Genomic DNA, 12,593 nt, shown 5'->3' with positions numbered 1-12,593 from the left:
ATGCGGAAGACTTGGGCCTGCTGGAGCGGAAGTGACGCTTCCGGCGGCTGTGGCGGCGGCGGCGGCGGCGGCTGCGGCTGCGGGAGAAGGAGGAGGAGGAGTCGGAGGAAGAGGTGAGCCAGCTGGCGGCGGCGGCGGCGGCGGCGGCCAGGGGTGAGGAGAGCGTGCAGCGGCCGCTGGCCAGACCCACGGGCTAGCTTGGGCACACTCTTCCCCCGACGTGGTGTCCGCCGCAGCGGCCGCGTCGGCGTGAGCGGTGAGGGGTGCCGGGGCCAGGGGGAGGCTGCGGTGACAGCGGCTGTCAGCGGGCGGGAAAGGCACCCCGGCCGTGTGTGAGCTGCGGCCACCTCTCCCGGCGCATCATGGTGGCGTCGGGCTGCCCGGAGCCTCGCTGCCCTCCCTTCCTCCCCCCCTCCCCTCCCCCGGGAAGGAAGGAGCCGCGGTCCCCGGCGCCCCGCTGCCCGGGGACACCCTCCTCCTCCCGCGCCAACCGCGCTCGGATCCGTGCGCCGAGTCGTGACTTCCCCGGGGACGCGGGCGGCCGCACGCGAGGACCGGGCTCCGCTGGCCGCCCTGCCAGCCCGGCGGTGACCTGGGTCGCCTCCCCTCGCCCTTCTCCGGCGGGGTGCCGTAGATAATCCTCTCCCTCCTCCGGCCCCCCTAAGGAGCTTTGAACCTGTCTTGTTAACCTTGCTTTTTCCGCCCAAGGATCAGCCCGAAGTTTCCCAGTGGGTTCCCTTACCAACATAGTGACAAATCTCGAAGCAGGAAACCCATAAACAAACCCTGGCCGAAAATATGCTCTACATTTTTCTTTTTTCCTGTGGGTAAACATAAATTAAACGGGAAGCTCCTCTTAACCAATCTGGGGCTAACAGTGCTTTAAAGAAAAAAAAAAACCAACCTTGCCCTGCCTTGCTTTCAGAATTGGTCTCTCTCCCTTTTGCTTTTTTAGTAAAATTTAGTGATGACTTGTCTTTTGGAATAAACCATGCCCCCGGGCTCCTTTTTTTTTTTTTTTCCGCCCCCACCCCCATCAAAACCTGGCTGGGAGGGACTTCTGGATGCCTTACTGCAGAAGGAAACCCCGGCTTCATTTGCCTTGCTTTACTCTGCTTTTCACAGGGCTTCCTCGGAAGAAAGGAGAATGGCGTTCAGCAAAGGATTTCGGATCTACCACAAATTAGATCCCCCACCTTTCAGCCTCATAGTGGAAACCAGGCATAAGGAAGAATGTCTCATGTTCGAGTCCGGGGCGGTGGCGGTGCTCTGTAAGTCATGAGTTACAGCCCATTTGGTTATAAGATCCCTGTTTTGGTTTGTAACTCCCAGATTCAGCAGTTTTGCTTTATTTTTCGTTTGAAGAAAAAAACAAAACCTCACTCTAACAACCCTCTTAGTGAATTTTGTCTGGCAAGTTATGTTTTTTATTTCATTTTAATTAACTTTTCTTAAATTCTGGTAGAATTTTGTTGGCTTCAGGGAGGTCGAGGTTTTATTTTTCTTGTGTTCCCCTGCTGCTTCTGTCATTTTCTATAGAAATATTGTTGCAGTTTGTTATATCATTTATGCCTTGTGTGACATTTTGCTGTAATGCACAGAAAATTTGAGTTATAGCAGTGATGCTATCTAGTATTGGAGTATCTTACATTGAATCCTTATATTTCTACCCTCCCTTTCTTCCCTTTTTCCTTCCTTTGTTTGCTGGATGGAGGTCAAACCCAAGGCCTCAAGCATACTAGACAGGTGCTCTACCATGATGAGTTTCTCCAGCCAGTGCCTTTATATTTTATTCAGAGGATTGCATACAGCTTCTAGAACTTCTTGTGACATGTGTGATCGATTTCATATTATTTAAAAATTACTTTGATTTTAAAGAAAGGGATTCACTTACTGTACCACAAAAATATATATTGGTAAGCTTTGGGTCATATCATGACAGATGAATGAAAAGAAAAAGACTTAATTTGAACATTATGTTTCATTCTTAGTGTAAGATTGGGGCAGATAACCCTAGTTTGGGGAGGTTTCAAATAGGATAGTGTTTTTATGTTTTTACTTTATGTATTTGCAAGCAGAGAGAGACAGAGAATGGGCCCACCAGAACCTCTAGCTGCTGCAAACAAATCCCAGGTACATGAGCCACTTTGTGCATATAGCTTTTTGTGGTTACTGGTGAATTGAACTTAGGTCCTTAAGTTTTGCAGGCAAGAGCCTAGTTAACTGAGCCACCTCTTCAGCCTGGATAGTGCTTTTTGCAGGTTTTTTTTTTTGTTTTTTTTTCCTGTGATTAAGGTTTATTCTCTGTGATATTTTTGCACAGTTTATTTACTGATCATGTTTTATGAGTTAAAAATAATGTTTATAAAGCATGTTTATAGATCTAAGCTTAAATATTTTAAGTATTAAACTTTCTCCAATAGGAGCACAAGATCTGTGCCTATAAACTACTGATGTTGGGCTGGAGGGATGGCTTAGTGGTTAAGGCATTTGGCTGCAAAGCCAAAGGACCTAGGTTCCATTGCTCAGGACCCACATAAGTGAAATGCACAAGGTGAAACATATGTCTGGAGTTTGCTTGCAGCAGCTGAAGACCCTGGTGTGCCCATTCTTTCTCTTTCTCTTTTTTTTTTTTTTTTAAGTTTTTAATTTTTTTTAACATTTTCCATGATTATAAAAAAAAAAATCCCATGGTAATTCCCTCCCCTTTCTCTTTCTCTTTCTATCTGCCTCTTATTCTCTTTCAAATGAATAAAGCAAATAAACATTTTAAAACTACTAATGTTAAATAAAGTGTTTACCTAGATAAAACAATAAAATTTTTTCCTCTTGGAAAATGGTAGTGACATAAAAATCTTAAGCAAATAACAGTACAGGTGTATATATTTGGTGCATATAGTAACATGGTTTGAAGGGAGTAGATACCTTGTTTAAAAAAAGTCTAAATAATATTCATTATGAACTTAATTACTTCAGATTGTTTTCTCTGTTTTTAAGAAACTGAAGTTAAAAGGTGGGTGTGGTGGTACATGCTTTTAATACCAGCACTCGAGAGGTAGAAGTAGGGGAATTGCTGTGAGTTCAAGGCCAGCCTGAGACTACGGAGTGAATTCCATGATAGCCTGGGCTAGAGTGAGACCCTACCTCAAAAAAGAAAAGGAAAAAAAAGAAAAGAAAAGAAACAAAACTTTATTAGTCTACATAGCATATGTTCTCACAATATTTCTCGTATTAACAAATAGCTAAATAACAATATGAGGCTAGCAAGGTGGCTTAGTATGTAAAATGTTTCCAGCTGCTTATGTTTTGGTTGGTGTGATTTATTAATGTAGTCTAAACTACAGTAATTTTTTTATTGTGTTTACTCATAATGGGAAGTCATTTTATAGATATACTTTGCATTGCCTGTAGTTTTTAGCATTATTGCTATACATTCCTCCAAGGTTAGGAAGCCTAAGAATAACTTCTCTTCTAAAACTTCCAAGTCGTCTTTTTATAATGTCTTCATTAGAATGTCTTAATTGTGCATAGTATATTTGGTCACATTCTTCGTCCTTCCCTCCCACTAACCCCTTTCTCCCCCGTGTTTTCCTGTCTACTTTCATGTCCTTTTTACTTTTTTTTTTTTTTTTTTTTGTGACCCAGTGAGTCTCTTTACTGTTGTTTACAGGAGCATGGGCTCCTTTCCAGTACTACATTGCTGAAGAAAGTGTCTCTTACTTCCTCCTCAACCACTAACTATATAAATTCTCAAAGAGGGGTAAGGACCGAATGCCCTTTCCACTTCCATGTCTGGGGCTTGACAGGCCCAATCTTGTGCAGGTATTCAAAGCTACTGAGTACTGACGCGTACAACCACAAGGTCATGTCTGCAAGACATTGTTTCACCCTGTTCTCTCCCTTCTTCTGGCTTTTATGTTCTTTATGTCCCTTTCTTTTTTTTTTCGATGGTGTACCCTGAGCCTTGGGGGACATAATATAGATGCCCTGTTTGGGGTTAAACATTCAGTAGTATTCATTCTTAGCATTTTGACAAACTTGAGTCTTTCCAGCAGTCTTGTTATATGCCAAATGATGATTTAAAAGTCTTCAAAACATCCCCTCTAGCATTGTTATTCATTATCTTAACCCTAGCAGCACATTATAATCACTTGGGTATATTACTTTTCCTACTCCGGGTACAAAATACCTGACAAGAAGCAATTTAAGGGAGGAAAGGTTTATTTTAGCTTAAAGTTCAAGGTTTATAGTTCACCATGGCAGGGAAGACATGGATGGCATTAGGAGCATGAAGCAGCTGGTTACATTCTTTGTGCAGTGAGAAAACAGAGCAGTGTATGCTAATGCTCAGCTAGCCTTCTTTTGATCCAGTCTAGGACCCAAACCTGGAATGGTGCCACCCAGTTAACCTAATCTTGAAAATCCCTCACAGACATTCCTAGAGGCTAACCAATCTAGATAATTCCTCACTGGCATGCCTTATCCTGTCAAGCTGACAATTACAAGAAGGTTTACAAGTACTGGTACTGGGTTCCAGCCCCCAAGAAAGTCTGATAGAATGTAATGATAATTTCTGAGCAAAGGTTGTGTAAGCCTTTTTATGATAGATTATCAAACCACTTTCTTTGGCATATAGATTTTATATTAAATGCCTGCTAGTGCTGTGATTATCTGTTAGGAAGCTGATCAGTTTCTTGAAGCCCTTAGGCCGAATCAAAAACAAATCCTGTCATGGCATTTGCAGTAGTTTCCATATCACATGGAATTGTGTTTTGGTTTGTGTCTGTACAGTGTTCCTTGAAGAAAAGGCCTGTGTCTTAGTAATATTTGTATCCCTAATGCTGAGCACAGTATTTTACGCATGTTTGAAGGACAGACAGTTGTTAAATGAATGATATTAGGGGTTACTAACCTGGATTTAAAGTAGACAAACACGCAGTTATTGTCTGTTTGAAAATGAGGTATTTTTTTTCTTTCTTTTTTGCCATTGCTAGGGATTAAACCCAGGGATTCACCCATGCACACAAGCACTCTTATAACTGAGCTATATCCCCAGCCCAGTTTCCTTTTATTTTTAATTGATGTGTAATAATTGTGTGGGGTACAATGTGGTATTTCCATACATGTATACAATGAGTTAGGATCAAATCAAAGTAGTTAAGCTTATCCACAGCCTCAAACAGTTATTGTTTCTTTATTATGACATATTCAAAATTATTTTCTGCAGTCAGGATTATTCAGTAGAGCACCAGAACCTACTTCCTAAGTTTTAATCCCTTGACTAACCTCTCTGCCAGCCCTATATCAGTCCCATCCTCTTTAGCCTTTGGTATGTATTTCTCTATTATCTACATTCATGCGATTGATCTTTTTAGACTTCACACAGTGAGATCATGCAGCATTTGTCATTCTGTGCTTTGCTTGTTTCTCTTCCTAGAGTCTTCTCCAGGTCTGTCCATGTTGTTGAAAATGAGCGCCTGTCTTCTTTTGTGGAACAGTGGTATTCCATTATGTATTTATGTCATAGATTATCTTTCTTTCCTATAAAATTTATTTTTCTGCTTTAAAGAATTACATCAAGAATAGTGGTATGTGGGGGGAAAAGGATAGTTGTATGTGCCTGTAGTTTCATCTACTTGAGAAGCTGAAATGGGAGGATTACTTGAGCTTAGAAGTTCAAGACAAACCTGGGAAAATTAGGGAGATTCTGTGGGGTGGGTATATGCTTTTTTGTTGTTTATTTTTCCTTTTTTGAAATGCCAACTAAAATTATCTATGATTATTTATTCTACAAATATTACAAAAATTACTGTTTCTTAAATGGAAAATTACTCTTGATTTCTTCTGTTATTGTTATTTTTAAACTCCTTTGAAACATTCTTATCCTTAAGTAATAATTTATATATATTTTAGTGGTGTGCCCATTTTTTAAAATTATTAGTCCAGCAAATGTTCAGTTACACTGAAATGTAAGGTCTATGGAGCAGTGGTTCAGTGTAGTGGCTAGACTGTATGAATATAAGATATTCATATATATAAGAACAAGTGAGACAGTTGTCAGTAAATTAAAACAGTGTGTGGCTTTTTCTCAGAAATGATATTACTAAGAGATAAAAGGAGGGCTAGAGAGATGGCTTAGTGGTTAAGCGCTTGCCTGTGAAGCCTAAGGACCCCGGTTCAAGGCTCGATTCCCCAGGACCCATGTTAGCCAGATGCACAAGGGGGTGCACAAGTCTGGAATTCATTTGCAGTGGTTGGAGGCCCTGACGCGCCCATTCTCTCCCTCCCTCCCTCCCTCCCTCCCTCCCTCCCTCCCTCCCTCTCTCTCTCTCTCTCTCTCTCTCTGCCTCTTTCTCTTGTCTGTCACTCTCAAATAAATAAATAAATTAAAATAACAATAACAAAAAAGAGATAAAGGGAGATCTCGTCTTGGCTTTTTGTATGATTCAGTGTTCCTAGTACAAAAAAAAGAAAAGACCTTCATGGAAGGACAAGCTGTCAGATAGATGTACATGCTTTTTGCATTCACACCCAGCTTATGCGTCAGAATGTAAACCACTTCACAACTCTATCTTCAGAGGCAGATGAAGGAAAGAGAAGGTCAGTGTATGGGGACTGAAGGATGATTCCGAAAACACGAGTTTTGGTTCTCCTGACTAAAAGAGAGGGGATTTGGTTTAGTGGTGGAGTGCTAACCCTAGTATGTGTGAAGCCTTGAGTTCAGTTCCCAGCGTTGCAGAGCACCCTCAGAAGACTGGAGATGTAGCTCTGTTGGCGTTTACTTAGCCTGTGCTAAGCCAAACCCAGTGGGTACTATGGTGCATGCCTGTAATCACAGCACTAGGGAGGTAGAGGCAGGAGGATCAGACTCAGCTATGTAGTGAGTTTGAGAACATAAATGAGATCTTATCTCAAAAACAAAGAAGACCCCCACCAAGATAAGCAAAAATACATGAAAAACCCTAAGTTGAAAGCTGATGCTATGTACTGCTGACTCTTTGGGTGGGGGGCGGTATGCATGTATGTGTGCAGAGGCCAGAGGGTGTTGCCGGTCAGTCCTCTGTCCTCTCTTTCATCGAAGCAGGGTCTCTTATTGAACCTGGAAGCCATTGCATTTGAGTCAGACTTATCCAAACTCCAGTCCTGTCTCTGTACCTGTCAGCCCTGGGGTTACAGTCATGCAAGGCCATGCTGATCTTTTATGTGGGTATTGGGGGGCAAGCTCAGATAAAGGAAACTTAAAGTGCCTACAGAGGTTCCTTTTATCTTGGGCTGGAAGTGTACCCTCAAACAAACAAGCAGTTACACTGTTTGGGTCTACCAGTGAGTAAACAGAACCCTGAGCACAGCAAGTACTGTTCCAGTTGAGCCACCTCCTCACCTCGAAATTGCTAATGCTTAAAATTAAAGCTTTTGTTCCTCTTGATATAAAATGCTAGTATAGTATAAGATTAAATTGGCTTTTTCTTTTCTAGTGGCAAGATTTTCAGCCTCAGTAACATAATAAGTAGTCAATTCAGGACTCAACTCTTTATTGACACCAAAGCCTTGTCACTTAATTCTGGGTCTGGCTTTACTCCAGGATGTTTGTCTGATTTTCTTGGTCTACCTAATTTCTTGTGTTAAGTGATTATGATTCATAATGCTGAGTATATCCTGGAGCTCTTCATAGAATGTGAAATACCCAGTATAAGGGGGTAATGATAATAAAAGAAATTATTCTCATTTACTAGAATTTACTCTGCCAATCACAGTATTAAGCCAGAGGTTGTAAACTTCATTGTTTCATGGTGCCTTAGTGTCTCATTAAGTTTTTCACAGCACTCTTAGGCCATATGCAATAGCTGATAGTTCTGTTTATTAAATACTGAGATCCAAACATTAAAATAGTTAGCTTGTATGTTTGAGAAAGTATTTTACTCTAATCTAGGCTGTCCTTGAACTCATGGCAGTCATCATGCCCAGCCAGACAATAAATATGTAAGTTTCAGTAATTTTTGCTGGTGTTGAGGAAGATAAGACAAATTCATGAAAAATAACTTCTTTCCTTCATTAAAGAACCATGGTTACTTACTAGTGTTGAATACTGAATGGCTTTGCACACTTTGGACACTTTGGAATCGGGTGGAAGGCTTCTGCCCTCATTTCCTGTCCCACATTGATTTTTGAGTGGTATTTGCTTTTTACCACAGCAGCCATCAAGAGTCTCGCTTCATCAAAGCAATGCACTGTAGTCTTAGGTTAAAGCTAATAGTTTGGCTGGCATTCAACATATGGGAATCTCAGTGTTTTCTTCAACTTAAAACACCCTTGCATCTGTTCGCGGCTTTTCCCTGAGGACATCTTAGCAATACTGGTTAGGAAATGTGATAGCCATGTGCTTTATTTCAGTCATTTCTGTGGCTTACACTTTTCCCAAAGATTAAATTTGCCAATGACATGGTTCTGCTTTTTGATTTTTTTACTGTACTTATTTGTGCCATTGTAGAGGTGGTGGCTATTATTTTTGTGATTAGGTAATTAGCAAAAAGAAAAGCAAACTAATAGAAAAGTTTACAGTTAAAAGTGTTGGGCTTGGAGAGATGGCTTAGTGGTTAAGTGCTTGCCTATGAAGCCTAAGGATCCTGGTTTGAGGCTTAATTCCCCAGGACCCATGTAAGCCAGATCCACAAGGGGGGCGCATGCATCTGGAGTTCGTTTGCAGTGACTGCAGGCCCTGGGGTGCCCATTCTCCTCTCTCTGCCTGCCTCTTTCTCTGTCTGTCACTCTCAAATAAATAAACAAAAATAAAAATAAATTGTAAAAAATGAAAAGGGTTTGTAATGAGAGAATTATTAAACTTGTGTTTTTGCCTATAAACTATTAGCATATTAGCATGTTAAAGTATGATTTAACTTTGAAGTAAAGTCGTTAAGGACAAAGTTTGTGTGTTTTGTTTTTGGTTGAGCCAAATGTCAAAGTTGTAGAATTTTTGACAAGCTGTGTGCATAGTATTTTTTTATTTAAATTGACAAATACTATCAGTCAGCATGATTGATCTTTTGATGAGTTGCAGAATATCTCATTTAAAAAAAGCACAAGTTGAGGTAAGAAGTGAATTTATAGCTGACTTTTTTAAAGCACAAAATGATTCGATTTACATTTGTTATATTCCCTTATGCAGAGATTCTGAACATTCATTTTCTTTTTGTAAATAATTTTAGAATGGATATACTTAATAGAAAGTAAACTGTAACTTAAATAGCAACTCAAGAAAGAAAAAAAAAAGTCTTAGCTGTTCCAGTCTGAACCAATCGTAGGAAGGATCTAGGGACAACCAGTCGTTCCAAAGTGCATTTATATGATCTCAGCTCTGTCAGATATTCTGTGGTATATGAAATGAAAGTAGCCCAGAACTATCAACAGGATTTTTGCCTCTGACTATAATGGAATAGGAGGAGCTAAATTTTGCTCCCGCCTTAAAATAACAACAAAGTAAACAAAATATATAAAATAATTTTCAGAGCTGGATGTGGTAGCACACACCTTTGATCCCAGCACTCAGAAGGCAGAGGTAGGAGATTTCTATGAGTTCAAGGCCACCCTGAAACGACATAGTAATTTCCAGGTCAGCCTGGGCTAGAGTGAGACCCTACCTCAGAAAACCAAAAACTAAAATTGAAAAAAAAAAAAGTATAATGATTTTCAGACACAAAAATAAGGCTGCTCAAGATTCTGCTTTTTGTGAGAAGGAAAGCAAATGAGGTAGGTATTGCAATTGCCCCCTTACAGCCTGGAGAATTTCTAGGCCACAGCAGCAGAGGACAAACACAAAACATCCCCATGTCCTCTGAGGTGGGAAGACAGGAAGGAGTGAAAAAGGTATAATAGGCTAACAAAATTGGTTAGCCTTGTAGATAGAGTACCAAAATGGATATTGCTTTAAAAACTGCATACTTTGGGCTGGAGAGATGGCTTAGCGGTTAAGCGCTTGCCTGTGAAGCCTAAGGACCCTGGTTCGAGGCTCAATTCCCCAGGTCCCACGTTAGCCAGATGCACAAGGGGGCGCATGTGTCTGGAGTTCGCTTGCAGTGGCCGGAAGCCCTGGCGCGCCCATTCTCTCTCTCTCCCTCTATCTGTCTTTCGCTCTGTGTCTGTCACTCTCGAATAAATAAATAATGGACAAAAAATATTTTTTAAAAAAACTGCATACTTTGATTTACTTATTTGAATTTTAAATGTTATTAGTAAGGATTTGTTCTTTTAGTTTGTTTTAAGACAGGCTGCCTTGGGCTGGAGAGATGGCTTAGCAGTTAGGTGCTTGCCTGTGAAGCCTAAGGATCCCGGTTCGAGGCTCAACTCCCCAGGACCCACATTAGCCAGATGCACAAGGTGGTGCATGCATCTGGAGTTTGTTTGCAGTGGCTGGAGGCCCTGGCGTGCCCATTCTCTCTCTGTGTCTGCCTCTTTCTCTCTCTGTCTGTCACTCTCAAATAAATAAATAATAATAAGCAAAAAAAAAAAAAACAAAACACAAAGACAGGCTACCTTACACTGGAGCTCATGCTGGTATGGTCTGCTACTCACTGTATAGTTCTGGATGACCTCATTTATGGCAGATCTTCTTCCTCAGCCTCCTGAATACTGAGATTATAGACGTAAGCTACCACACCTGACTTATGTTTTATTGTTTGGTAGCTAAAATAGAGATAGACTGAGTCAGTGAAAAGAAAAATATATTACCAAATAATTAGTAATTATTGGTATTTCTGCATATTATTATACCCTAAGTAACTGTTCTTTATCATACTCATCTTCTGTAACTTTACATATGAAGTATGTTCAAATATAAAATAGCTCCTAGCAGTACATACTACAAGTGTTGTTTTATTCTGTTATTTTAGTACTGTAGTGTTGCTATAGCCATGAATGTCTTACTGAAATATAGATAAGTCTATTTTCATTTTCTGTGAGCTGTATGTGGGTTAGAGATAGGACGAATCAAATAATTAAGTAGATTTCCAGCTGGCTTTTCATTAGTGCTCATTATTGCTGTCCTTGCCACAATTGAAGACACGTCTTTAGCCTGTCTTGTTTAGTGGTTCTCTTGGGAATGTGGAAGAAAGTAGAGTTGTGAGGTTTGTAGTTGCTGCTACTACACAGTGTGGGATTGATACAGAGCTGAATAAAACAATTACATAGGATGTCACAGTTTGGACGCCAGCTTTTCTATACTGAGAGAATAGATTAGAACCCACACTATGAAAATTCACTTTCACTTGCTTTTAATTGAATTTGTTCCTGAACAACTTGCTATGGCTCTAAGAATGGCATGCTATTTGAATTAGGCAGATCATTGGCAAAAGAAGATAAAAATTGCTATAATTGTCTAAGTTTCTTAGTAACCCAAACTACTTGGTGGCTAAACAGTAAGGATTAGAATAGATACTAACTATTTTGGTGGTCATGTTGAGTACTTCAGACCTTGCTCCAGCTCCGGACTCAACTCCCTCATGTCATTGAGAATCCATGTAGTGACTACACCACATTGGCTGAACTTGTTCCAGTAAATCCACTGTCATCCTTGTCAGGGATCATGACAGTTGCCTTCTTAATAGTCTTCCTGCTTCTCCTTGGCTTGCCCCCCTTTGGTCTTTTAAAAATACTTTTTGATATTATTCTCCTGCTTTATCCTTTAGTGGTTGGCTGTTGGACTTAACACTTAAAAATGCTCATAATAAAATCAAGTCCTTGCCATCCTCTTCAGTTTTATACCAATTTTCTCTTGGTTTCTATGCTCTAGTGACATGGCCCGCTATATACCATATTCTTTATAGTTTCAGTCTTTGCGTATGTTGTTCCTTCTGATAAATTTTTACTTTTTATAATCAGCTTATCAGCACAGTAGAAAGATGTGAATTGTAAAAGTTCCTTTTACTAGTACAAGGTTGAGCAATAGAACATCTTTACTAGCTCTTCAGCAAATTCCCTTTTGCTCCTTCCCACTTATCTCCATCAGGGCCTGCAAAGATAATCATGGTTCTAGCTTACATCACAGATGTTTTATTTGTTTTTCACTTTAACAGAAATGATTCATTTAACATGTATTCTTTTGTGTTCAGTTTCTTTGACTCGGTGTTATATATGGGAGCATCCACAGCGTAGTACACCCTGCTGTTGTCACCATGCAGTATTCTGTTGTATAAATGGGTCTAGTATATGGCTATTCTCTTGACATGTGCTTTATTTCCAGTTTTTGCTATTGTGAAACCTCTAATATGGCTTTTGGAGTACATATACATATTTTGGTTGGGAATATACTTAGGAATGGACTCACTGAGTCATAGGATATGTGTATGCTGCCTAGAACATTTTTGTTTTGTTTAGTTTTCTCAAGGTAGGGTCTCACTCTAGCCCAGGCTGACCTGGAATTCTGTTGTCCCAAGCTGACTCACACTTACAGCAATCCTCCTACCTCTCTCTCCCAGGTGCTGGAATTAAATTTGTGTACAACCAGTGCCAGCTTGCCTAGAACATTTTTGTCTCCTCTCTTCCTTTGGCTAGTTTCTTATTTATTAACTGGGTTTCGGTGTAAAGGTCACACAGTGTCATTC

The 12,593-nt window shown here is 40.3% G+C and overlaps 1 protein-coding gene across 12 annotated transcripts in view; it reads left to right on the top strand.

Moving 5' to 3' along the window:
• Synj1 (synaptojanin 1) overlaps positions 1–12,593 on the top strand; it is a 94,941-nt gene continuing 82,348 nt past the window's right edge. For 11 of the 12 annotated variants that reach the window (XM_045149335.1, XM_045149339.1, XM_045149334.1 and 8 more), the window contains exons 1-2: positions 61–113; positions 1,126–1,271. In XM_045149335.1, the coding sequence (XP_045005270.1) occupies positions 1,148–1,271 (124 nt within the window). In that variant the 5' untranslated portion in view covers positions 61–113; positions 1,126–1,147. Of the gene's footprint in view, positions 114–1,125; positions 1,272–12,593 lie in introns of all 12 variants that reach the window. The other variant, XM_045149332.1, reaches the window with a different exon arrangement.

This window comes from Jaculus jaculus, chromosome 5 (genome assembly GCF_020740685.1).
Source record: "Jaculus jaculus isolate mJacJac1 chromosome 5, mJacJac1.mat.Y.cur, whole genome shotgun sequence".
Taxonomy (NCBI): Eukaryota; Metazoa; Chordata; class Mammalia; order Rodentia; family Dipodidae; genus Jaculus; species Jaculus jaculus.
This window is presented reverse-complemented; position numbering and strand designations above follow the sequence as displayed.